Genomic DNA, 27,419 nt, shown 5'->3' on the forward strand with positions numbered 1-27,419 from the left:
ATTATTTACACTTTGCTAAGAAGTATAGATTATCAGTAACACTTGAAGTTTGTATGTCATCAAGAGAACCATGTTTACAACATATAACACTACTTGACAATGTTGACCTGCCCAAAGAAAAATGTGATTGGAGACAAAATTATACAATACCAAGTAAGTATACATTCTTGTATCATACTATGATTAAAATGTATTAAGACCATAAAGAAGAAACAAGATCCCATTTTGTGATTTGCCTATTAAAGTTAATATAAGTATTAGTAGAATTCAATCATAATCCCATACTTTACTTATTAATTAATGCACAGATGAACATGATCATGCTCAGCATTTAACAAAAAATCCTGTCAAAAAGGTAATGGGGCCATCTCAGAATTGCATCTAGGTGAGAGTTTTTGTTCCATGTTAAAGAGCTCACTGTGACTTTAGGATGAAGAACAGCAATAACAGGGTTGTTCCTTTGCTTTATCTTTTTTATGTGCCCATAGTGATTTTGATTATGAATAAAATAAAAACCCATTTTTTTTCTTTTTCCTTTTTTACATGAATTGTTTTTAGTGAAGTGAAAAACTGTCATGCTTAATATAAACTTAACATTTGAAAGATATTGATATGTCATATGTGGGTCAGTATCCCTCAAATCAAAAGAACACCATGATCAGGACATGTCACAATTTTATACTTCAATTTATTGATGATCTTCATCTCAAATTTAAGTTTTGCATCTACTCTAATGTGCAAACTTACATATTTTTTTTATGATTTTAGGTTTTGCATACAATGACTGGAGAAACTCCAAGCTTAATCATCATGATATTTCTGAACAAGAGCTTGCATTGCACCTACTTGAGGAAACAAGTATAGGACTTTATATGAAAGAGAGTTCATGTCCAAAACACTTTGAAGATAACATCTTAATGTCAGGTATGTAATTGTGTATGGAATATAGAAGGTTTGGTCAATTCAGATTTAGCCAGCATAATGTATGATTGCCTACAATATTAGTGTTTACTATGTTTTACATTCTTGGCAAACATCTCTCCATCTGTCACATATCAGGTTAAATTGTTGTCCAAACATCATTTGTGGTCCCCTTAACTTGAAACTTGGTGTACAAGTTCATGATGATTAATTTTCTATTTTTTCAATATTTGGAAAATCGTACCCAGATATTAGTTAGAACAACCGAAAGGTGCAAACAGATATTTCTGATCAGAGATCATTTGTGGTAACTTCAGCTTCCCAGATATAAAGTCAAAACAATAACTGGTAAGAATAACCCTAAATATGCAAACAGATATTGCTAATTGCAAAACTATAAAAACACAGAAATGATGAAAATTAAAAAAAATGAATAAAACAAAAATTGCATATTATTATATAGAAACAACAACCAACAGTTATGTGACAAATGGGAATTCCCTTAAAATTGGCACATGTTTAGTTTAAACCAATATTTTGACAAGTAAATTACTTCATATCAAACATCCAGTTTATCATGAACATCATGTTAAGGAGGGGTATTTGCAAAAAATTCCAGTCAAGAGAATGTTAAATTTCACGAGCCGTAAGGTGAGGGAAATTTATTCTCAAGACTGGTATTTTTCGCAAATACCCCTCAAGAATATGCTATATCTGTTTAATTACACTGAATGTTAATGTTCAAAAATGCATTGATGATCCTGACATTACAAGCGTCCAGTCGGATAGAGTATTTTTGGCAAAAACCACGGCAGAGAGTGTAAAAAAGGCATATCCTTTTAGCATATACCCTGGTGGCATTAAAAAATGAATGATATTCATTTGGTTACAGTAAATTGGTGGGAAATACACTGGCTATCAACCAATCAAAACCCAGGATTCTTACATAAAGTGTAATTATATCAGCAAACATATTTTCGAGAAATTGTTTTATCCACCCAACAATTGTGAATTGCCAATATTACCATTTTTAGACAAACTGTATATTCTCAAGACCATATCTAAATACAATTGACAAAGTCATGATATGCCTCTGACATAAACTACAAGAAAAAAAAAACCATACAAGTCATATCTAAGATGAAAACAAAATTTAGATAAAACATTTATTTGCAGTATTTCTACATTATATATTTTCAATTTTGACTTTATATACTCTTTTGATCATGACCATGCATATATGTTACAGATTGTCCAAAGATTATGAACATAGACCCATTAGATGGACCTGTTAGATGCTATATCAATGGTCATTGTAGTTCTATAGACTGTTGTGTCTATGATGAGAAGATACTGACAAGCCTCAATGTATTCATTAATATTGATTCCTGTAATGATGTTTTAGAAGTCGGAATTGAAAATTATAAATTTTCAAAATCTCTTCTTGAATTTGATTGGAGTAAGTATTTTTAGCTCACCTGGCCCAAAGGGCCAAGTGAGCTTTTCCCATCACTTGGCGTCCGTCGTCCGTCGTCCGTCGTCTGTCGTCCGTCGTTGTCCGGCGTCGTTAACTTTTACAAAAATCTTCTTCTCTGAAACTACTGGGCCAAATTACACCAAACTTGACCAAAATCATCATTGGGGTATCTAGTTTAAAAAATGTGTCCGGTGACCCGGCCAACCATCCAAGATGGCCGCCATGGCTAAAAATAGAACATAGGGGTAAAATGCAGTTTTTGGCTTATAACTCAAAAACCAAAGCATTTAGAGCAAATCTGACAAGGGTTAAACTTGTGTAACAGGTCAAGATCTATCTGCCCTGAAATTTTCAGATAAATCGGATAACCTGTTGTTGGGTTGCTGCCCCTGAATTAGTAATTTTAAGGAAATTTTGCTGTGTTTGGTTATTATCTTGAATATTATTATAGATAGAGATAAACTGTAAACAGCAATAATGTTCAGCAAAGTAATATTTACAAATAAGTCAACATGACCGAAATGGTCAGTTGACCCCTTTAGGAGTTATTGCCCTTTATAGTCAATTTTTAACCATTTTTCGTAAATCTTAGTAATCTTTTACAAAAATCTTCTCCTCTGAAACTACTTGGCCAAATCAATCCAAACTTGGCCACAACCATCTTTGGGGTATGTAGTTTGAAAAATGTGTCCAGTGACCCAGCCATCCAATCAAGATGGCCGCCATGGCTAAAAATAGAACCTTGGGTAAAATGCAGTTTTTGGCTTATAACTCAAAAACCAAAGCATTTAGAGTAAATCTGACATGAGGTAAATTTGTTTATCAGGTCAAGATCTACCTGCCCTGAAATTTTCAGATGAATTGGACAACCCGGTTTTGGGTTGCTGCCCCAGAATAAGTAATTTTAATGAAATTTTGCTGTTTTTGGTTATTATCTTGAATATTATTATAGATAGAGACAAACTGTAAACAGCAATAATGTTCAGTAAAAAAAGATTTACAAATAAGTCAACATGACCAAAATGGTCAGTTGACCCCTTTAGGAGTTATTGCCCTTAATAGTCAATTTTTAACCATTTTTCGTAAATCTTAGTAATCTTTTACATCTTCTCCTCTGAAACTACTTGGCCAAATTACACCAAACTTGGCCAAAATCATCATTGGGGTATCTTGTTTAAAAAATATGTCCGGTGACCCGGCCAACCATCCAAGATGGCCGCCATGGCTAAAAATAGAACATAGGGGGTAAAATGCAGTTTTTGGCTTATAACTCAAAAACCAAAGCATTTAGAGCAAATCTGACAAGGGGTAAAATTGTGTAACAGGTCAAGATCTATCTGCCTTGAAATTTTCAGATAAATCGGATAACCTGTTGTTGGGTTGCTGCCCCTGAATTAGTAATTTTAAGGAAATTTTGCTGTTTTTGGTTATTATCTTGAATATTGTTATAGATAGAGATAACTTGTAAACAGCAATAATGTTCAGCTAAATAAGATCTAGAAATAAGTCAACATGACCAAAATCGTCAGTTGACCCCTTAAGGAGTTGTTGCCCATTTTATTCAATTTTTAACAATTTTCACTAATTTGGTAAATTTTTGTAAATTTTTACAAAATATTTTTCACTGTATCTAAAGGTCCAAGTTTATTATAGATAGAGAAAATTCTAAGTACCAAGAATGTTCAGTAAAGTAAGATCTACAAACACATCACTATCAGCAAAACACAATTTTGTCATGAATCCATCTGTGTCCTTTGTTTAATATGCACATAGACCAAGGTGAGCGACACGGGCTCTTTAGAGCCTCTAGTTTAGGTATACCGGTAAATCTTGTTAACATAAAGATTTATGTGTTTTGATTTCATATCGTAATTTGAAAAAACTGAATAATAAAGATTTTTTTCCACTAACCAAATCATTCACAAAATCAGTTGTGTCTGTTTGCTTCTATCCATAGTTTCAATTCTTCATCAAGCATTCTTTTCACAAACAACGTGCAGAGCACATACACAATGATTTCTAACTAAGGTCACATCCAGGTTCCAAATGCAGTTGAAATTATTGAAATTATTGTACAATAAGATAATGTTTCAAATTACACCAACTAAATCATATTTAAGGCTGCTTTAAATGATTTTTTGAAATATTATGAATTTTAACTTCTTTCTTTATAGAAACACAGCATCAAATTTATCTTGGAGGAATATATAGACTTCAGTAAGTTGTCCTTAAGTTAACAAGAGTATTTTTTAATTTAATTTCATTTTTTTTTTTTAGCTCACCTGGCCTAAAAGGCCTAGTGAGCTTTTCTCATCACTTGGCGTCCGGCGTCCATCGTCTGTCGTCCGTCGTCGTCGTTAACTTTTACAAAAATCTTCTCCTCTGAAACTACTGGCCCAAATTAAACCAAACTTGGCCACAATCATCATTGGGGTATCTAGTTTAAAAAAAGTGTCCAGTGACCCGGCCAACCATCCAAGATGGCCGCCATGGCTAAAAATAGAACATAGGGGTAAAATGCAGTTTTTGGCTTATAACTCAAAAACCAAAGCATTTAGAGCAAATCTGACATGGGGTAGAATTGTTAAATAGGTGAAGATCTATCTGCCCTGAAATTTTCAGATGAATCGGATAACCCGTTGTTGGGTTGCTGCCCCTGAATTAGTAATTTTAAGGAAATTTTGCTGTTTTTGGTTATTATCTTGAATATTATTATAGATAGAGATAAACAGTAAACAGCAATAATGTTCAGCAAAGTAAGATTTACAAATAAGTCAACATGACTGAAATGGTCAGTTGACCCCTTTAGGAGTTATTGCCCTTTATAGTCAATTTTTAACCATTTTTCGTAAATCTTAGTAATATTTTACAAAAATCTTCTCCTCTGAAACTACTGGGCTAAATTAATCCAAACTTGGCCACAATCATCTTTTGGGTTAGTAGTTTGAAAAATGTGTCCGGTGACCCGGCCATCAAACCAAGATGGCCGCCATGGCTAAAAATAGAACATGGGGTAAAATGCAGTTTTTGGCTTATAACTCAAAACCCAAAGCATTTGGAGCAAATCTGACATGGGGTAAAATTGTTTATCAGTTCAAGATCTATCTGCCCTGAAATTTTCAGATGAATCGGACAACCCATTGTTGGGTTGCTGGCCCTGAATTAGTAATTTTAAGGAAATTTTGCTCTTTTTGTTTATTATTTTGAATATTATTATAGATAGAGATAAACTATAAACAGCAATAATGTTCACCAAAGTAAGATTTACAAATAAGTCAACATGACTGAAATGGTCAGTTGACCCCTTTAGGAGTTATTGCCCTTTATAGTCAATTTTTAACCATTTTTCGTAAATCTTAGTAATCTTTTACAAAAATCTTCTCCTCTGAAACTACTTGGCCAAATTAATCCAAACTTGGCCATAATCATCTTTTGGGTTAGTAGTTTAAAAACTGTGTCCGGTGACCCGGCCATCTAACCAAGATGGCCGCCATGGCTAAAAATAGAACATGGGGTAAAATGCAGTTTTTGCCTTATAACTCAAAAGCCAAAGCATTTAGAGCAAATCTGACATGGGGTAAAATTGTTTATCAGGTCAACATTTATCTGCTCTGAAATTTTTAGATGAATCGGACAACCCGTTGTTGGGTTGCTGACCCTGAATTGTTAGTTTTAAGGAAATTTTGCTGTTTTTAGCTCACCTGGCCCAAAGGGCCAAGTGAGCTTTTCTCAGCACTTGGCGTCCGGCGTCCGTCGTCCGTCGTCTGTCGTCCATCGTCTGTCGTCCGTCGTCGTCTGGCGTCGTTAACTTTTACAAAAATCTTCTCCTCTGAAACTACTGGGCCAAATTATACCAAACTTGGCCACAATCATCATTGGGGTATCTAGTTTAAAAAATGTGTCCGGTGACCCGGCCAACCAACCAAGATGGCCACCACGGCTAAAAATAGAACATAGGGGTAAAATGCAGTTTTTGGCTTATAACTCCAAAAACCAAAGCATTTAGAGCAAATCTGACAGGAAGTAAAAATGTTGAACAGGTCACGATCTATCTGCCCTGGAATTTTCAGATGAATCGGATAATCGGTTGTAAGGTTGCTGCCCCTGAATTGGTAATTTTGAGGAAATTTTGCTGTTTTTTAACCGGATTTTTGTGACAAAAATGTCGGTTATTGATTTGGGGATGTACGGCGGGCGGGCGGTCGGTCGGGCGGGCGGGCGGGCGGGCGGGCGGGCGTCACTCAAATGTTGTCCGTGCATTAACTCATGAACCGTTCAACCAAAGCTTTTAACATTTTAATATGTTGTTACTGACAACTAAATGAAGGTCAAGTTCAATAATGGCGATTTTGACTTTTACCGTTCAGGAGTTATGGTTCTTGAAAGATTGAAAAATGGAGTTTCCAGTCGTGTCTGTGCATTTACGCATGAACTGTTCTACCTAAGCTTCCCAAATTTTAATATGTTGTTACTGATGACAAAATGGAGGTCAAGTTCAATAATGACGATTTTGACTTTTACCGTTCAGGAGTTAAGGTTCTTGAAAGATTGAAAAATGGTGTTTCCAGTCGTGTCCATGCATTTACACATGAACTGTTTTACCAAAGCTTCCCAAATTTTAATATGTTGTTACTGATGACAAAATAGAGGTCAAGTTCAATAATGACGATTTTGACTTTTACCGTTCAGGAGTTATGGTTCTTGAAAAATTGAAAAATGGTGTTTCCAGTCGTGTCCGTGCATTTTCTCATGAATCATTCAACCAAAGCTTTTGAAATTTTTATATGTTGTTACTGATGGCAAATTAGAGGTCAAGTTCAATAATGATGATTTTGACTTTTACCGTTCAGGAGTTATGGTTCTTGAAAGATTGTGAAATGGCGTTTCCATTCACGTTGTTGCATTTACTCATGAACCATTCAATCTAAGCTTTTCAAATTTTAAGATGTTGATACGGATGACAAAATGGAGGTCAAATTTGATATTGACGATTTTCACTTTCACCATTCATCAATAATGGTTCTTGTGATATTGCCAGGACACAAATAAATATTAATAAATCCGGTTTGCTGTCGTTGTGACAGCCTCTTGTTTGTTATTATCTTGAATATTATTATAGATAGAGATAAACTGTAAACAGCAATAATGTACAGTAAAGTTAGAACTAAAAATAAGTCAGTATGACCAAAATAGTCAATTGACCCCCTAAGGAGTTATTGCCCTTCATAGTCAATTTTTAACAATTTTCTTAAAGTCATAAGAAACCTCAAATAAAAAAAAAATAATGCATATGATTTTTATAACTCAATGGATAGTTTCATTATAAAACTTATGTACATATACTTTTTTCTGAAGAAAATTCTTTAATTTATTCATATTTAGAAGAAGTTTACTTTATTTGAAGTTTACATATTTTCCGTATGCAAGGTGACCTCAGTGTGACCCATCTCGTAAAAATCCGGTGACCACAATACGCATGGATGTCCTTAAAATAAACTATTATCTGAATTTACATGTTAAACACGTGCTCAATTTCCATGCTTTTTTGTTTATTTTTCGTCAATTGTTGACAAACAGGTGACAATCGTTAAACTTCGGCTTCAAAACACGAACTTTAATTACCTGCCATATTTTCACAACAACACTGACCGATTGAGAAAAAAAATTGACAATTATACGAAATTTACACGAAAAAAATGATAAATTCGAGCACAGAAGACGAAGTTTAGGATGTTTGTATGCATTAGTTCAAGAATTGGAAGAACATTATTTTTCACCGGTCACTCGTTTCTTATGACTTTAAAATTTGAAGATTTTCAATAACATTTTCCACAGAAAGTACTATTATAGATAGAGATAATTGTAAGCAGCAAGAATGTTTAGTAAAGTAAGATCTACAAACACATCACCATCACCAAAACACAATTTTGTCATGAATCCATCTGTGTCCATTGTTTAATATTCACATAGACCAAGGTGAGCGACACAGGCTCTTTAGAGCCTCTAGTTGGTCATTATCTTGAATATTATTATTGATAGAGATAAACTGTAAACAACAATAATGTTCAGCAAAGTAAGATTTACAAATAAGTCAACATGACCGAAATGGTCAATTGACCCCCTTAGGAGTTATTGTTCTTTATAGTCAATTTTTAACAATTTTAACATTTTCCACTGAAACTAATGGGCCAAGTTCATTATAGATAGAGATAATTTTAAGCAGCAAGAATGTTCAGTAAAGTAAGATGTACAAACACATCACCATCACCAAAACACAATTTTGTCATGAATCGATCTGCTTCCTTTAATATTCACATAGACCAAGGTGAGCGACACAGGCTCTTTAGAGCCTCTAGTTTTAAATTTTGTAAGTAAGGTCAAAAGCAGTAAATTTAACAGTCTTCATCATACAGTAAAAGATTTGTATGTTATAACAGATGCATGTATTATCTTCCTTCATGTTACAGACTTGTTTAAAATGCATTAATTGAACAAATTTGTAAATTCATTCACAATATTCTAAAGGCATGTATTAAAATATATAACTTTATATTTTTCTGAAGTTTTCAACTTGAAGAATTACCTAGAAGTAACAACTATATTATCAGTATGAATATAAGCATATGTTGGGATTCTGAAGCCACATGTGATTACAGGATTACAGTCCTTGAAAACAGTATTTTAGCAAAAGAATATTGTGATTGGAGAAGGCCATTCCTAAAACCAGGTATTTGAGTTAAAGGTGTCTTACATTTATGACAGCTTTTGTATGAGCTCTATGAACTTTTGTTTTGAAGACCTTGCCTTCTGTCAAATGCTATTGAATTAAGATAAGTTCAATAAAATAGCTCCCAAACTGGGTTTGTAATTCTTACCTGTACAAGTTGAAGGTAGCCCCTAATCTTGAATTATTTTTAATTTGCCTAGCCTAAGTACATGGAATCTCACTAAGAATGAATTATTTTATAATTTGTATTTAAATGATTCTTTTTTGATTTTTTTGAAGATTTCTCTTTGACCAAATGGGAAGCTGAAAATGGATATCCTGCAAATACACCTTTACATGGACAAGCATTGACAGATTTACTGGAAGATATTGGTGTTTCCAAATATTATGAGAGTAAACAATGTAATACAAGCAGCCGTCCTGATTTTGCACTAACAGTTGATAGATGGAGTTTTGGTAAGGATTTATTCATCTATACAGTGAATTGATTATGTAAAGTATTTTGTTTACCACCACATAATTATTGGTGATAATGTATCCTTTAAATCTGTATGTATGATGACAATGATGTGGTCCCAACAAATCATAAAATCTGTATGTCATTGTGTTATTCTTAGGGTTAAATGATGAAAGAAAGAGTGGTTAGGACAGAAAAGTCATGAAAAAAATTAATATGTTTTTGAATACACAAGCTACAAAAACCACTGATTTTCCCTTACAAATAATATTTTGCATAATAAAATTTATTTCAAACAATAGACAAAAAAACAAGGCCCTTATGACAAGGTTTACTTGTCAATGGTGTTCTATTATAGTTATGTTTTCCCACAACTTTTCAGCGTGCCCTCATAAAGTCAGCTTGGTTTTACCACTCCCAGACAACATTGTTTGCAGCCTTTCTGAAACATGTACCAGTGTGGATTGTTGTATGGATGTGGAGCTGCTGAACAAATCATTCCACATTTACTTGGACATTGATCCTTGTTATCATAGACTTACAGTTGGTATTGAACAGATGCAGTTTAACAGAAGTCTGCAAGACTATAGTTGGGGTATGGAAAAATATTGACAATGACTGAGAACAAGTCAAACTTATTCAAGTTTTCTGTATTGGCTACAAAATCAATGTAATTCTTCTGTTAAAACAAATTATTTGTTATTTTGTTTATAGAGAAGCATAAATCAGTAGGTTCGAACCTGTGGTTCTTGTAGCTAATTTCCCAATGCTTGTAGAGAAACTTTGGTTTGCCTTCTTGGTCTCTTTATATTTAGTCATTATGCATTATGCATTGTATACATTAAGAATGACATTTACAAACAAAGATAGTCACAGTTGAACCTGTATATATTATTTTCTTAAATTTATTTGAATGCAATTACAATTGTACAATATACAAACAAAGCAAGCTAGCTAGCCAGAGTCTTACTGTACATGCATTTGGAAATAAGCTCTAACATGTACAATACTCTACCCTAATTCTAACAAACTATTACCAACTATAATCCTTCCATGAATAACTGTATGTTTATGAATTGCTTTGTTTCCTGAATTGCATTTTCAAGAAACTCTTTTACGATATTGTTTTTATAATTTAATGATATCCTGTTTAAAAACAGAACCAATGTAGTTATTTGAAAACAAATATCTAGTTTAATATTTTGTAGGTACAGTCTTAGAAGTATCATTACTTGGAGTTATAAACATGAAGTAGGTATTCCTATTAGACAAAACTTATGAATTAAACATGTTGAAGATGGTGGTAACTTTAATTTCCATTTATTTAAACACATTGTTTATGCATTGTAAACATTTCACAACAAACAAATATGATGAAATAGGAAGATTTGCTTTTTTTTTAAAATAATTTCTGCCTTGCATCTGTTTACACTTCATGCAACAGAACAGGGTTTTATTTTGCAGGGATTATCTTCTCATCTTAAAATATCTAAAAAAGAAGCATATTCTGAAAAAGAAGCAATTATTGTCCTAGTTGCAGTTTATATTTATTATGTAAAGAATTAACATGTCTTTTAACAAATGTAAATGATCATACATTATTCTAAATATCTTCTTTTACAGTTTTACAATAGATGATTTGCCCGATGATAAGATGTTTATAGTCAGTATGAATGTGTCAGTTTGTTTTGATGCTAACAGTACTTGTGAAGATGACATAGTGAATGTTCTGAACAGTGCCCTACTACCCAAACAGCAGTGTAAATATTCAGAGGATTTTAATGTAGAAGGTAAGATTATAATTGCTCACAGGATGAATAACTGAATATTGCATGTAAATTTTTGATGCCCTTCCTGCAGTAGTGGAATGTAATTGTTAGAGCATTTTAATCTATATTTCATTGAAACATGGCAATCTTATTTGGATATAGCAAGAACTTTTTATCACTAGGTTTAAAATCAAAATGTTCAGGTCAAATAGCTTGATGCTGGTGACTGTACCTTAGCTTTACCTAAACAATATTTTTTATAATTGTATAAATAAACCAATTTTTCAGTATTTGTTTAAATTGACCATGGTTTTTATTAAAAGCTGATTTAGCTTTTACTGTATTCAGTAAGTTTATAAGGGCATAGAAAATTCAAACTTAAACTTATAAATCTTCTTATTTTTTTACAAGACTTTTCTTTGACCAAGTGGATGTCAATTAGAGATATAGATGACTTAAAAGAGTACATGTTGTACCAAGTGTTTGAGGAGCTAGATGCATCATCTTTCTTGAATGACTATTCCTGTGATAGATCAAAAGAACCATGGGGACCAACAAATGATGGCTGGATAAGAGGTAAATCGATCATCAGTATTAGCTGTTTTATCATTTCTTTTATCTCAAAGAATTTTTGTTTAAAAATTACAAAAAAAACAATTGTACCCTGTCAATGTTTAGTAAAATATGATCAAGAACTGTGACAATTACACTGAAACAAAATCATGGTGCTAGGATTTGAGTTTGGATTTCTCTTTTAAAAAAAATCATCAAGCAAACATTATCATTAAGCTATTTAGACATTTTTAGAGGGACTATTAAAGTATACATGTATTTTCATTTGCTGATGATTTTATCACTCAAATGTTAGTATCATATCCTTCAAAATTCATAACATAGTTTATTGCAAGATATCCACATTAGCACATTATTGTTTCAAAGATTAAATGTTCATTAAAGATACCATTTTATTTTCAGAATGCCCGAAGTATTTATCACTTCCATACATAAGCAATAGGGAGACTACATGTATAATCATGGATACATGTACAGGAATAAAGTGTTGTGTGGAAGTATTGTCTCTTGGAAGGTCATTTGTATTCTCCTTTGAACTTGATGCATGCAACTTCCAGTTAACCATTCATATAGAGAAGTTTGTCTACAATGAAACGCTTGTTAATTATGTCTATGGTAAGAAATACAGCAGAAAATTATAAATGTTGAGTTACATGAAATAAATTAAGTGATGGACTTATATCCTATACATATCATTATATATCATACAAATAATTTTATACATGCAGTTATTTGGACATGTCCCCTGGCTGTTACTGTGCATTAAAAATGTTGTTGAATACATATTATTTATTTATATTATTGTATAGAGGGTTATTTTTTAGTGTGTAAAACTTCACGATTTTCATTATAAAATAAGGTAACAAAATATTTTTGTGGTTTTTATTTTTGTGTAATCAAAACGTTTATCTATACCTTTGCATGTACACTTTTAATTTGGAAGAATTTATTTTGGCAATTTTATTCTATCTCTGAAAATAAGCGAAAAATTTACACCCGGTGAAAAGAATACGCTTATAATGCGGTATTTTTTACTCAGATTTCATTAAGTTCAAACCTTTGACAGTTGGTAACAATTGTGCATAGAACACTAGAAGTTCAGGAATTCATATGATAGGTTTGGGTTTAGATGGTTGATGATTTGATAGATAGATATAGTTGTGGAAGGAGTAATTGTATGGAACACTTTAATTTGAAAAATACAAGCCTATTCAGATTCCAGGAAAAATAAAATACAAATATAGCCTTTGTATGAGGGTGATACAAGGATATATTGACCTGAAAGAAGTATATTGACGGAGGACGAAGTGTGAGGTCGATATAATTTTTGGGTTGATATATATTCTGTATTGACATACAAAGGCTGTATTTGTTATATTATTAATTTCCAACCTTACTGATTTGTATTAAAATCATAATTTGATTTTGTGGAAATTTTATAAATATCATATTGTCTCCTTGACATTATCAACAAATTATTTGTTATTCAATTTACTTTTTTTGTTTGTTTGACAATTTATGACGTAATAATGTATTTGAAGATTTTTTTCGTCAAATAATCGATCACAGATATCATTTGTTTCAAAACGTTTAACAATATCAATTACATGACGTCACAAAGTATATCTGCTTTTTAGATTTTCCAAAAATAACCGTGCAATATGCTTTTTGCTATCTGCCATTTTCTCTCTACCTTCAAAAATATAGTTTGACATGTGACTATCCCTAAACATATCAAATTTGTTTAAATATACGAATTAATAATATTATGTGATGTTTTTAGAATGGTATATGCAGAGTTGATTATCTGGTATTTACATTTTCTATTTTCAGGGACTCATCATCAGTTTTATTTGAAAGGAATTTTCTTAATTGAGTAAGTTAATATATTCACTTATAACAAAATTTTACTTTACAAAATTAAATGCAAGGACAATTTGATAAAAAAAAATACATTCATACTAATATGAACAATAAGCTTTATTAGAACCTGCTGAGGCTGACTTTTAATCATGATATTTTTTTCACATAATGTATTTACAACCAATAGAAGTCTAATCAAATATATGACAGTCTTCCACAAGCTAATATTATAAAAAAAAGTATAGTTACCAATGAGAAACTCTCCACCAGTGAGCAAATGATTTAGAAAGTTCGCAATGTTACTATATGTCTCTGTAATACCTTAAACAATGAGCAAGAACCCATACTGCATAGCAAGCTATAAGAGACCCTAAAATGGCAAATATGAAACAATTCAAATGAGAAAGCTGGCTTGATTTATGTAAATAAAAATGGGATAACAACTGACAACCACTGAATTGCAAGCTCCTGACTTGGGATAGGCACATACAGAATATGGCAGGGCTAAGATTTTTTTTATATTTCTTATTAACCTTAGCAGTCAACTACTTCCTCATCCAGTTGCAGGGCTACAGCCACCTCATAGAAACTTATTGACATAAATTCATATTATTAGTTTTGTAGATGCCTATGCAATAACCCACCATAATCTGAAAGATTCATTGAACAAGATTGAATTTTACATGTGTAAATTCAGTTTTAAGATATTAAGTATCCCTAATAACATATAACTTGGGGGGGGGGGGGTGGGGGGGGGGAGGAGGGGATATGAAGCTGCAACTAAAGTAGATTGTGCTGCTAAAGTTGTGTTTCAAGGACTTTTCCTTATTATCCTCTTTCATTTTAAACTTCTTGAACTCTGTTTTTATTTTTGGTGAATAACACCAGTAAAGAAACTTTTCTTGTTTTTTTCTCAAGTCATTTAGTAGGTATAATATTTAGCATATTAAATCTGGTCATGTTTTGTAGGTACACTGTTGATGAGTTGTCATCTTCAGAATATATAATATCTCTAAGCCTTGGTGTATGCTTAGAGTCCTCAGAACCCCATTGTATGACAAAACAACTTATAGCAGACAAAGTCAGTCTACCTAAACCATCTTGTGATTGGAATCAAGGATATAGAATTCAAAGTAAGTAATACAAGTTGTGTAGCTTAATGATTTGTAAAAGTATCCTTTTTTCGTCATTTACAGAAGTAACTCAAAAATGAAAACTGATGATCCATTCAAAACAATTTTTTTAAGCCTGAAGAGGATAATTTTATTAAATCTTTTCAATTTGTACTGCAGATTTTTCCTTACAAGATTGGGCAACAACAAGAGGCCAAGAATTTACAAATCTCACAGAACTAGCAGTTTTACAAGTTTCAAGTGACCTTGGGATATCTAAGTTTTTCAAGACACCTTCATGTGTTAGAAATGGAATATTTTATCAACCAGAAATCTTTGGTTGGAAAAGAGGTAAAACATAACTGTAAAATTAGTTCTATAAATTTTAAGAACTTATAAGTGGCCAAATTATGAATATGTATGTATGTGTTACATACATATCAATTTAGTTTATGGAAACCAATTTGTTTTCATAATAGTTTTATGTACACAACTGTTTGGAAAATAATGCAAATATTAATTATCAACAAAAAGTCAAATTAGGATCTTACCTCATATCAACAAAGCTGGAAAATGTTAAGAAATTAAAGCTGGAAAGAACAGACAAAAAAAGAATATTTAAAAGTAATCCCACAGTAGAAAATACTATGTTTTGTTTACATTGTTTATTTTTTTTTAATTGCAAAATTGTTTTAATTGACAAAATGTTCGTTTTGTTATGCATATTGGTTTATAAATGGACAAATTATCATATTGAGTTTGATTTACACAGAAAATTTACGTTCTTTTCTGTCAATAATTTATTTAAAAAAATTGAATACTGTTTATTTTCATAGTTCATCATATTATTTGTTTTCAGATTGTCCTGTAACAACAAAACTTCCTGAACTTCAGCCAGGAATGACATGTGTCTTATTGCCTTCCTGTACTGAGGTTGACTGCTGTATAGATGTTGAAATAGTTCATCACTCCTTTAATGTTATCTTAAAACTGAATCCCTGTGATGAAAACCTAATTGTTGGCATTGAAAATTTTATTTTTCCAATATCTCTATATGAGTTTGATTGGGGTAAGTCAGCTATGAAGAAATATGAAGGACACAAAATGTAGTTATCATTGGTTTAATATCTGATGATTAATTAACCCATATGAAGATTTTTTTAAATCAAGACCTTGTAAGCATCTCAATTTTTATCAAAATATGTGACTAAAGTTTATCATAGCTTATACTGGATAATTGTGACCTATAAGCTAAGAATGCAGTTAATGAAAAGTTAGCTTAAAACGTTTTATTTTTTGGTCGTTTTTATTAGTAGTCCTATAATAAAAGGAGATAAAATGGAAGACAGTTCTTTCTTACATGAAATCAATCCCAGTACATGTACTTCAAAATGGATTGCATACAGTTTTATGAATATGTTATGAACTGTATACAAACCAAGGAAGATGTTCTTACACCAGTATGATTATAAATTTACATTCACATACACTTTGAAATTTGTAACTAAAATTTGTTTTTATTCTATGAGTAATTTCTTATTTTATTTTTTATTTTAGGAGTCAGAAAGAAACTTTATTTAAATAATGTTATTCGTATAGAGTAAGTATGTTAATGGAATCCTTCTAAGACGTTCCTTTTTGATAGTATTTTCTTATCTCTGCAAAAATTGTAAATAAAAAAAGCTGAATTTCCTTGTCCTTATTCTTGGCTTTAATTCAAAGCTATTAGTTGAAAATATACCAATTTTCTAACATATGATCAACTATAAAAAAAATTAATTTAAATATGAGTAGCTTTGAAAAGTTTATATTTCAATTAAAATAGCCTTCTTTAAAAGTTATTAAATGTTGTAAAAAAGATGAAATTGCTCAGATGTTTCCCAATTACAATGGATTACAAAACATAATTAACAAACAGATACCTGTGGTTTTATTCAGTTTTAAACATATTAAACACAAATAAGAGGATGTTGCATGGTTGACAATGAGTCATCTCTCCAACAGAGACCAAATGATGTAGAAGTTAACAACTATAGGTCACCGTACAGCCTTCAACAATGGTCCAAACCTATATTGTATTGGCAATCATACCACATCTTCTTTTTATGCCCCACCTACGATAGTAGAGGGGCATTATGTTTTCTGGTCTGTGCGTCCGTTCGTTCGTCCGTTCGTTCGTCCGTTCGTTCGTTCGTCCGTCTGTCCCGCTTCAGGTTAAAGTTTTTGGTCAAGGTAGTTTTTGATGAAGTTGAAGTCCAATCGACTTCAAACTTGGTACACATGTTCCCTGTGATATGATCTTCCTAATTTTAATGCCAAATTAGAGATTTTACCCCAATTTCACGGTCCACTGAACATAGAAAATGATAGTGCGAGTGGGGCATTCGTGTACTGAGGACACATTCTTGTTTATATTGTAAACAATTCAAACAAGAAAACTAAAGGTTGTATATAACTGAAATACAAGTACCATATCTTTTTTTCATTTTTAGTTATTCTGTATATGACCTGAAGAGTGATAGTAGTTACTTGGTAGATATGAATGTAAGTGTATGCTTTGAATTTTCCAAGCCATGTTTGATTGACCAAGTAGTCCTGAATAAAACTAAGCTGTCAAAGAAACCATGCAAGTGGCAGACTGGGTTTAAAAATTCAAGTAAGTTTATATCATTATATCTGTTTTTGAAACATTTTGTTATTTATAAACAGTAGATTAAAACCAATTAGCCTGAAGGTTCATTATTTCTAGGACATACTGAAGATTTACACTTCTATATGCATATTCATTATGCTTGGTCAAAGATTTTCTGACTCTAGCATCTAGGATGATTATATTCAGTACATTATTGTTTTACCTAGAGATAATATTTATTCCATTTGGAACTTATATTATGAGGAACTTATATTTCATGACAATTGAAACAAAAAACCTAAACAAGCTTTTTATCTGGTAGCATTATTAACAAAATGTTTAAAAAAATGTTCAGTAATTAAATAATTCCTATTTATAGGTTTTAGTTTATCCTCATGGAAGAATTCATCTGATGTTGATCCATCACAACCATTAAATCAGTTGGAGATAAGACAGCTTGAAGAAACTCTTGGAATAGCTCCTTTCCTGTTGGACAATGCCTGTCAAAGATTTAACTCTCCTTATATTCCTCAAACTGATGGATGGAGAACAGGTTTGCTATATTTTATTACTCCTTCTTTTTACTCCCCACCTAGGGCATTCATTCATTTGTTCGTAAGTCTATCCTCTCAGTCTCCTGCTTCGGGTTATAAATTTTGGTCAGGGTAGTTTCTTATGAAGTTGAAGTCCAATCAAAATGAAATTTAGAACACATGTTCCTTATGGTATGAACTTTCTAATTTTAATGACAAATTAGTTTTGACCCTAATTCCACAGTCCACTGAACATAGAAAATGATAATGTGAGTGTGGCATCCATGTTCTATGAACACATTCTTGTTTAATGTAAAATGATTTTAAAAGACTGCATTGTATTTATATAGTTAAATTATTGTTCAGTTAATAATAGATTAAGTTATTTGTAAATAGGTACCAACCCTTTGGGTTATAAAATGATGTTCTTTATGATTTTTTTTTATAGACTGTTCACAAGGGATCAGGAATTTACCATCACTCCTGAGTAATATGAACTGTTACATAGATCAGTCCTGCACAGCAGTCCAGTGTTGTATTGATGTCAATGAACTAGGACAATCTATAGAGATTGGAGTTGAGATTGATCCATGTGACTTCAGGTTGACAGTCAGAATAGAGAAATTGAGTTTTGATGTTACATTGTATGATTATGTGTGGGGTAAGATTTCTTAAAAAATAAATTTTTTATACAAACTAAATGACTATCCGGAATATTTAGAAAATTAACTCATGTGTAAACACTTCAATCAGAGAATTGGATATGAAAATATATAAATGAAATTGACCTCTCACAGATTTGCTGGACAAAAAAGATCCTACACTGTAAAAAAAATTGTCACATTATATTTTTTCAGGAAAACAAGAATATTTAGATCTCTATGGAGTCATTCAGATTTCGTAAGTTTGTTATACAGCAAGACTATCATACACCTTATCGCTATTAGCCTTATCGGCCGGCCGACCCGGCCGCTTGAACTTTTGACGCATACAACAATCACTTTTCCATTGTGGCGTCAGATATTTTGTTTTATGACGTCAAAATTTTACGGGAACCTGTGTGATATCCAGTAATGGCGGACAAATAGCGATAAGGTGTATTTGCACCCAAACCACCCCATCCCCACCCAACCTGTATATTCTGCTTATTTAGTCAATCAGTGGGATTCAAATATGTATTTCCTGTTTAGCTTTTGATTAGTGCTTTTGGAAAGGAAAAGAAAGGGCAACAGATTTAAGAATTATTTATTATATTCATAAAATATTGTAGTTAAAATATCCTTTTCTGCTTACTAGTCATGTTTAACTTTTTATTTACTAAACTAAAAAGTGTTCATGTTCCTATTCAGCAATTTTACTTGACTTCTTTAACTTTATATTATTATTTTTTTTAGGAATATGTGAATTTTTGGTATACAGTTATTAATCTTTATTTCAGATTTGTAATTAGAAACTTATATGAGGAAAAATTCTATTTGATTAGCCTAAATTCAGCAGTTAGTTTTGATGCGAGAAGAGAAGAGGAATACAGCATTATACTAGAGAACAACCTACTACCAAAGACAGTCTGTGATTGGTCATCTGATTTCTATATTCAAAGTATATATACCGGCCTTTTTAAAAATTGTATACTGAGTATTCATTATTATTTGATGGATACCAATTTTTGAGGACTTTGTGGTAACCTTGGAACCACAAATTCTAATAACCAACGAAGTACAAATCTTCTATATGAATTTATGCTGACTTTGGCAAAACCCTGAAATCAAATATCCACAAAAATGCGAGTTTTTTCTAAACCAATGAAAAATTGGTATCCACAATAAAATAAACGAAACCAAAGTAAACTAAATAGAGCTATTAAAAAATATCTGCTGTTGACAATCACTTAAATTAAAATTTGTTGAATTTGAGTTTTTTAGTGATCTTGATTTAACAGAATTTCATTAAAAGATAATAAAAGACAAGTTTTCTATTGTTAATGGAATGGATAAAGGATTATGTAAAAATTCTTGGGAAATCTCTAGAAAATCAAAGGAATGTGCTGTTATTGCTGTTCATTAACTCAGAGTTACTGTCAGCTAAAGCTCACAATTTAACTGTAAGTTCAAGACAATCCCTAGCACCTACTGAAGCATAGATTTTTGTAAAATCACACTACATTTGTATAGAAATAGTAAGATTTGGTATGATTGATAATGAGATAACTTTGCATCAAAGAACACAGATATAAATAATATCAACAAATTGGAGACTATTATGGACAATTTTATAAATGCTAACATATAACATTATTTAAAATTTGCCTGACATTTGTATAAAGCTTTCTAATACTTTTTTATTATCTGTATAAGATAGTGTCAGTAAGATATACTTTTGTTTTTACAAGATACAGCATTCAGTTATCTTTCATATGTGTTTATTTCAGAATTCTCATTGACAAACTGGTTACAAAAGAAAAACTTAAGGATTGAGGATTCAATTCCAAGTAATATTTTATACCAGTTGTACGAGGAAACAAATATAGGTCATTACTTTCTGGATAACAAGTGTTCTAGACTGGTCTATCCTTTCGATAATAGTTGGACTAAAGGTACAGTTATCTTTAGACAGATATATAATTCAAATATCACAACCATGAGAAAAAAGAGTACTTTTGCTGACCATAAATTATTAACAATATTGGCTCAATGTGAGTTTTGCAAAATTAACTCAATCTACTTTCATTTGGCATGATTGTCAGTCAAAATTTGCTGGCGGATAGATATTATTAATTGCTTATTTTCCTCACCAATAAAATTATATTTATGTATTGAAAGTTGAATTAATCATACCAAAATGCATATATACATAAACAGAATTTAATTAAAACTTTTTACGGTTAAATTTTGTTTCGAATTCGTTCTTGTGAGCACGCAGACGGCTTATTTAAATCTTGAGACCAACCTTTCATTTCATTTTTATTTTAAAACAAAACATGATTTGTAACATGAAATCTAAAAATCAATGTAAAATTTTTTTTTTTTATACATTTATAATGTTGTATGTTGTAGATTGTGCTATGAACATAACTTTCCCGATGTTACCACCAGATGTGTCCTGCTTTATCACAGATACATGCACAGGGGTTCAGTGTTGTGTTATGAATACTTTATTACAACAGACATTTGAAATCTCATTTCTATTGGACAGCTGTAACAAGAGAATAAGTATCAGTATAGAGAAAATACAATATAATAACACATTATTGGATTTCAAATTTGGTAAGATGTAAATAGTATGTGAAAAAGTATCAAGTTTAAATATTGTTCATGAATTACTTCCCCTTTTTAAAAAAGATGTTGCTAGTCATACTTTTGAGCTTGCCACTCAATGCATATAATACATAAAGATGTTTCCAAACAAACATAGTGAAAATCAAGCCATTTTGTTAGTCTTGTACAAGTTCATATATTTATACCACACTTACATGTCCTAAGTATGTTGTAATTATTTCCCCTGGAAGTTAAAAAGCCATCCATTCACCTATCCATCTATACATTACTCCCTCCCTTCATTGATCTATCCATCCAATTTGTTTCTAAATTCTTTACTGGACACAAACAATACAAAAGATAACTCATGAGGAAGATACTATATGCAAAAAAGATAAGTTCTGCAAACATATCTTTGTAAATGAGGAAAAAGGAGATATTTACCAACAAAATAAAACCTACCAAATGGCAAAATTATGTTTAAAACTAATCTGTGTAGACATCTTGAATGTATAATATGCTGTTGAATTGTTATCTTTTTATAATTTTAGGCACTTACTACTCCTTCAGCTTACAGGGAATAATTCAAGTTCAGTAAGTATTTTAATTCAGTGACATTTCTAGGCTTTTTGATGGGTTGACGAAAACCTCTAGCAATAAAATAGAAGATGATTTGCAAAGGTATAGTCAAAATCATGAGTTTAAAACAAAGTGACAAGCTTAAGGCCATGACAAAAAACAAAAGAGTGATCAAAAGGCAACACTGAAAACTACAGACTGTGACTAACACCACCATTATCCAAGGGTTGATCTCAGGTGCTCTTGATGTATAAGGGTGTAATATATTCATTACATTTCATAATTGAATTCAAATTATATGTTATACCATTGTGTTTGAAAGTAAATGACAGACATTAATTTATTGTAAATATTTAAATAAAGCAAATGTTAAATAGAAAAGGCATCAATTAGAAAATGAGGGAAAACAAATGAAAGATAATTAATACTTTTGTAAAATCACTCTTTCAGATACAGTATAGAAGATTTGTATACTGAGATGTACTACTTAGTAAATATGAAAATTCAGTTTTGCTATGAAAGTACAGAGCCTCAATGTGATCACCAGTTCATCATTCTACAAAATACAAAACTTCCTAAAAGACAATGTGATTGGAATAGTGGATTCAGTTCTCCAGGTAAATCAATTTTAGGATTTTTTATGCCCCACCTACGATAGTAGAGGAGCATTATGTTTTCTGGTCTGTGGCTCCGTTCATCCATTCTTTTCTAGTTCTAATGTAGTCATAGCTAATAGTTAAACCAAAAAAAAGCAACAGCAAACCGCAGTATGTTATCAAATGATTTGACGAAGTATAGATATAGTTGTAGATAAAATTTTGCCATCGCTGAAATTCCAAATACTATGTACAGATTGAATGTGCTTTGTGAAACAATCTATGGCTCTCTTAATTTTTATGCTGATGAACTTTAGTCAGCTTTCAAATTTTTACTTTTGATAATTAGATCCTCTGCTTTACTTACATTCATTCAAATTTTCTGTTTTAAAAGTTTCTGCAGATAGTTGGAATACATCTTTACCTTTTCAATATTTTTTAAAGAATAATGATAAAAAGAAATAACTTATTTTCAGGATTCTCCTTGGACACTTGGTATAATGAGCATTCTTTGTCATCTGGATCAAAGTTAGAAGATTGGATGATCTCTGAACTACTCAATGATCTTGGAATATCACCCTACCTGCATGTTTACCAATGCTCAAGACATTCATCACCTTTCTATCCAAGTAACCTGGGATGGAATAAAGGTAGAAAACAATATAAGTTATTTAAAGTCTTGTTTTCCATTGCATATGTTGCGATGGGTTTTTTAGCAATTTGAAATCGTAGCAAATGGATTTTTTTAAGATAAATTTTGCTTACATTCTATATAGTTAAATTTATACAAACTTGAAATGTATTTTAGAAAATATGTTTCTCTAAAGAATGTTAAAGACATTTGATTAATTGATTCTGAAAAGGAATTTGGACTTCATTTCATAACTGTTTGCAAGATAAAGATAACAGTGCATGTACAAATTTATATACTTCTTAATTCTATGTTTAGAAAAAGAAAATATGTCAATTCATGACAACTGATGAACTCGATATCCTGGTTTTTCCAGTAGACGATTCTATTACGTTTTTAACATATGTGTTGAAACTTATTTTCGTACGACATTTTTGCATTTTTTTCTTTATCAGTTTTCGTGTTTGAAGATCATTAATCCCAAGTTTCCTGAAATTGGTTAAGGGCTACGTTTGTGAAATGACTATTTAATTTCGTCTTTGTCCTTGGACACAAACCCCCTTTTTTACGGAAAATTATTAGACGATGTCCTGCGATGTTTATGACAGCTGAGTAATAATATTTCATTGAACATATATGAAAGAAATGATGATAAGATAGCATACCAAACATATTGTTAGAAAGGGGAAATATATTTTTTTTTCATATTTTTCTGTCTTGAGAGATATTTTTTTTTCTTTTTTTTTCCGACCAACCTACCCGACTTTTTCAATGGGAAAATCCGTAAACTAACAAATTAAAAAACCCTGGCCTTATGTATGCCTTCATTGTGTTATGGTAGCCCACTATGAGCATTGTGTTATGGTAGCCCACTATGAACATTGTGTTATGGTAGCCCACTATGAATGAGGGGTCTTGATAAAAGTTAATTTAAAAATGTCTGTCTTCAAGGTCAAGGTTACAAATTATTTCTGATGGTGGCACCCAAAAATAAAATGGAGTTCAAACTTCACTAATTATTTTTAGCTCAAAGTGAGCTTTTCTCATCACTTGGCGTCCGGCGTCCGTCGTCGTCCGTCGTCCGGCGTCGTCGTTAACTTTTACAAAAATCTTCTCCTCTGAAACTACTGGGCCAAATTAAACCAAACTTGGCTACAATTATCATTGGGGTATCTAGTTTAAAAAATGTGTCCGGTGACCCGGCCAACCATCCAAGATGGCCGCCATGGCTGAAAATAGAACATAGGGGTAAAATGCAGTTTTTGGCTTATAACTCAAAAACCAAAGCATTTAGAGCAAATCTGACATGGGGTAAAATTGTTCATCAGGTCAAGATCTATCTGCCCTGAAATTTTCAGATGAATCGAACATTTTGCTGTTGGGTTGCTGCCCCTGAAATGGTTATTTTAAGGAAATTTTGCTGTTTTTGGTTATTATCTTGAATTTTATTATAGATAGAGATAAGTAGTAAACAGCAATAATGTACAGCAAAGTAAGATTTACAAATAAGTCAACATGACTGAATTGGTCAGTTGACCTCTTTATGAGTTATTGCCCTTTATAGTCAATTTTTAACCATTTTTCATAAATCTTACTAATCTATTACAAAAATCTTCTTCTCTGAAACTACATGGCCAAATTAATCCAAACTTGGCCACAATCATCTTTTGGGTTAGTAGTTTGCAAAATGTGTCCGGTGACCCGGCCATCAAACCAAGATGGCCGCCATGGCTAAAAATAGAACATGGGGTAAAATGCAGTTTTTGGCTTATAACTCAAAACCCTAAGCATTTAGAGCAAATCTGACATGGGGTAAAATTGTTTATCAGTTCAAGATCTATCTGCCCTGGAATTTTCAGATGAATTGGACAACCCGTTGTTGGGTTGCTGACCCTGAATTAGTAATTTTAAGGAAATTTTGCTCTTTTTAGCTCACCTGGCCTGAAATGGAATGGAACCAAACATGGCATGAATGTTCCTTATGAGGTGCTGACCAAGTGTTGTTACTTTGTAGCCGATCCATCATCCAAGATGGCCGCCAGCGGGGGACTTAGTTTAACATAGGACGCTATGGGAAATGCATACAAATGACTTCTTTTAGAGAACCACTGAATGGAATGAAACCAAACATGGCATGAATGTTCCTTATGAGGTGCTGACCAAGTGTTGTTACTTTGTAGCCGATCCATCATCCAAGATGGCCGCCAGCCGGGGACTTAGTTTAACATAGGACCCTATGGGAAATGCATACAAATGACTTCTTTTAGAGAACCACTGAATGGAATAAAACCAAACATAGCATGAATTATCCTTATGGGGTGCTGACCAAGTGTTGTTACTTTGTAGCCGATCCATCATCCAAGATGGCCGCCAGCGGGGGACTTAGTTTAACATAGGACCCTATGGGAAATGCATACAAATGACTTCTTCTAGAGAACCACTAAATGGAATGAAACCAAACATTGCATGAATGTTCCTTATGGAGTGCTGACCAATTGTTGTTACTTTGTAGCCGATTCATTATCCAAGATGGCCGCCAGCGGGGACTTAGTTTAACATAGGACCCTATGGGAAATGCATACAAATGACTTCTTTTAGAGAACCACTGAATGGAATGAAACCAAACATGGCATGAATGTTCCTTATGAGGTGCTGACCAAGTGTTGTTACTTTGTTGCTGATCCATCATCCAAGATGGCCACCAGCCGGGGACGTAGTTTAACATAGGACCCTATGGGAAATGCATACAAATGACTTCTTTTAGAGAACCACTGAATGGAATAAAACCAAACATAGCATGAATGTTCCTTATGGGGTGCTGACCAAGTGTTGTTACTTTGTAGCCGATTCATCATCCAAGATGGCCGCCAGCGGGGGACTTAGTTTAACATAGGACCCTATGGGAAATGCATACAAATGACTTCTTCTAGAGAACCACTAAATGGAATTAAACCAAACATAGCATGAATGTTCCTTATGGAGTGCTGACCAAGTGTTGTTACTTTGTAGCTGATCCATTATCCAAGATGGCCGCCAGCGGGGGACTTAGTTTAACATAGGACCCTATTGGAAATGCATACAAATCACTTCTTCTAGTGAACCACTGAATGGAATGAAACCAAACATGGCATGAATGTTCCTTATGTGGTGCTGACCAAGTGTTGTTACTTTGTAGCCGATCTATCATCCAAGATGGCCGCCAGCGTGGGACTTAGTTTAACATAGGACCCTATGGGAAATGCATACAAATGACTTCTTTTAGAGAACCACTGAATGGAATGAAATCAAACATGGCATGAATGTTCCTAATGTGGTGCTGACCAAGTGTTGTTACTTTGTAGCCGATCCATTATCCAAGATTGCCGCCAGCGGGGGACTTAGTTTAACATAGGACCCTATGGGAAATGCATACAAATGACTTCTTTTAGAGAACCACTGAATGGAATGAAACCAAACATTGCATGAATGTTCCTTATGAGGTGCTGACCAAGTGTTGTTACTTTGTAGCCGATCCATCATCCAAGATGGCCGCCAGCAGGGGACTTAGTTTAACATAGGACCCTATGGGAAATGCATACAAATGACTTCTTTTAGAGAACCACTGAATGGAATAAAACCAAACATGGCATGAATGTTCCTTATGAGGTGCTGACCAAGTGTTGTTACTTTGTAGCCGATCCGTCATCCAAGATGGCCGCCAGTGGGGGACTTTTGAATGAAATTAAACATGTTCCTTTCCTTATAAATGAGGTTGTGTTGTCACTTTTAGCCAAATTTTATATTTTTTTATATGATTTCAAAAACCCAAGTAGAATCAGGTGAGCGATACAGGCTCTTGAGAGCCTCTAGTTGGTTATTATCTTGAATATTATTATAAATAGAGATAAACTATAAACAGCAATAATGTTCAGCAAAGTAAGATTTACAAATAAGTTAACATGACTGAAATGGTCAGTTGACCGCTGTAGGAGTAATTACCCTTTATAGTCAATTTTTAACCATTTTTCGTAAATCTTAGTAATCTTTTACAAAAATCTTCTCCTCTGAAACTACTTGGCCAAATTAATCCAAACTTGGCCACAATCATCTTTTGGGTAAGTAGTTTGAAAAATGTGTCCGGTGACCTGGCCATCCAACCAAGATGGCCGCCATGGCTAAAAATAGAACATGGGGTAAAATGCAGTTTTTGGCTTATAACTCAAAACCCAAAGCATTTAGAGCAAATCTGACATTGGATAAAATTGTTTATCAGGTCAACATTTATCTGCTCTGAAATTTTTAGATGAATCGGACAA

The 27,419-nt window shown here is 32.5% G+C and overlaps 2 protein-coding genes across 2 annotated transcripts in view; both read left to right on the top strand.

Moving 5' to 3' along the window:
- Positions 1-2,176: 2,176 nt before the first annotated feature.
- Positions 2,177-18,893, top strand: LOC143057501 (uncharacterized). The gene is made up of 17 exons (XM_076230811.1): positions 2,177-2,380; positions 4,573-4,615; positions 8,962-9,125; positions 9,405-9,581; positions 9,941-10,177; positions 10,791-10,833; positions 11,206-11,372; positions 11,763-11,927; positions 12,327-12,336; positions 14,757-14,920; positions 15,080-15,250; positions 15,759-15,968; positions 16,457-16,499; positions 17,392-17,555; positions 17,911-18,084; positions 18,513-18,725; positions 18,862-18,893. The coding sequence occupies exons 1-17, from the start codon at positions 2,185-2,187 to the stop codon at positions 18,891-18,893; spliced, it is 2,373 nt and encodes a 790-aa protein (XP_076086926.1). The 5' UTR covers positions 2,177-2,184.
- Positions 18,894-20,497: 1,604 nt separating this feature from the next.
- Positions 20,498-27,419, top strand: part of LOC143057502 (uncharacterized) — a 76,668-nt gene continuing 69,746 nt past the window's right edge. The window contains exons 1-5 of the mRNA XM_076230812.1: positions 20,498-20,657; positions 21,118-21,327; positions 21,870-21,912; positions 22,348-22,514; positions 22,970-23,143. Of these exons, the coding sequence (XP_076086927.1) occupies positions 21,126-21,327; positions 21,870-21,912; positions 22,348-22,514; positions 22,970-23,143 (586 nt within the window). The 5' untranslated portion in view covers positions 20,498-20,657; positions 21,118-21,125. The remainder of the gene's footprint in view (positions 20,658-21,117; positions 21,328-21,869; positions 21,913-22,347; positions 22,515-22,969; positions 23,144-27,419) is intronic.

Source organism: Mytilus galloprovincialis, chromosome 13 (genome assembly GCF_965363235.1).
Source record: "Mytilus galloprovincialis chromosome 13, xbMytGall1.hap1.1, whole genome shotgun sequence".
Taxonomy (NCBI): Eukaryota; Metazoa; Mollusca; class Bivalvia; order Mytilida; family Mytilidae; genus Mytilus; species Mytilus galloprovincialis.

Bases quoted from the DNA above. Each gene is read 5' to 3' on its own strand.
- LOC143057501 (XM_076230811.1), top strand. From the start codon at position 2,185: ATGAACATAGACCCATTAGATGGACCTGTTAGATGCTATATCAATGGT. The intron at 9,582-9,940 runs GTAAGGATTTAT...GTTCTATTATAG, and splicing joins AGTTGATAGATGGAGTTTTG to TTATGTTTTCCCACAACTTT. The intron at 18,085-18,512 runs GTTTGCTATATT...TTTTTTTTATAG, and splicing joins AACTGATGGATGGAGAACAG to ACTGTTCACAAGGGATCAGG.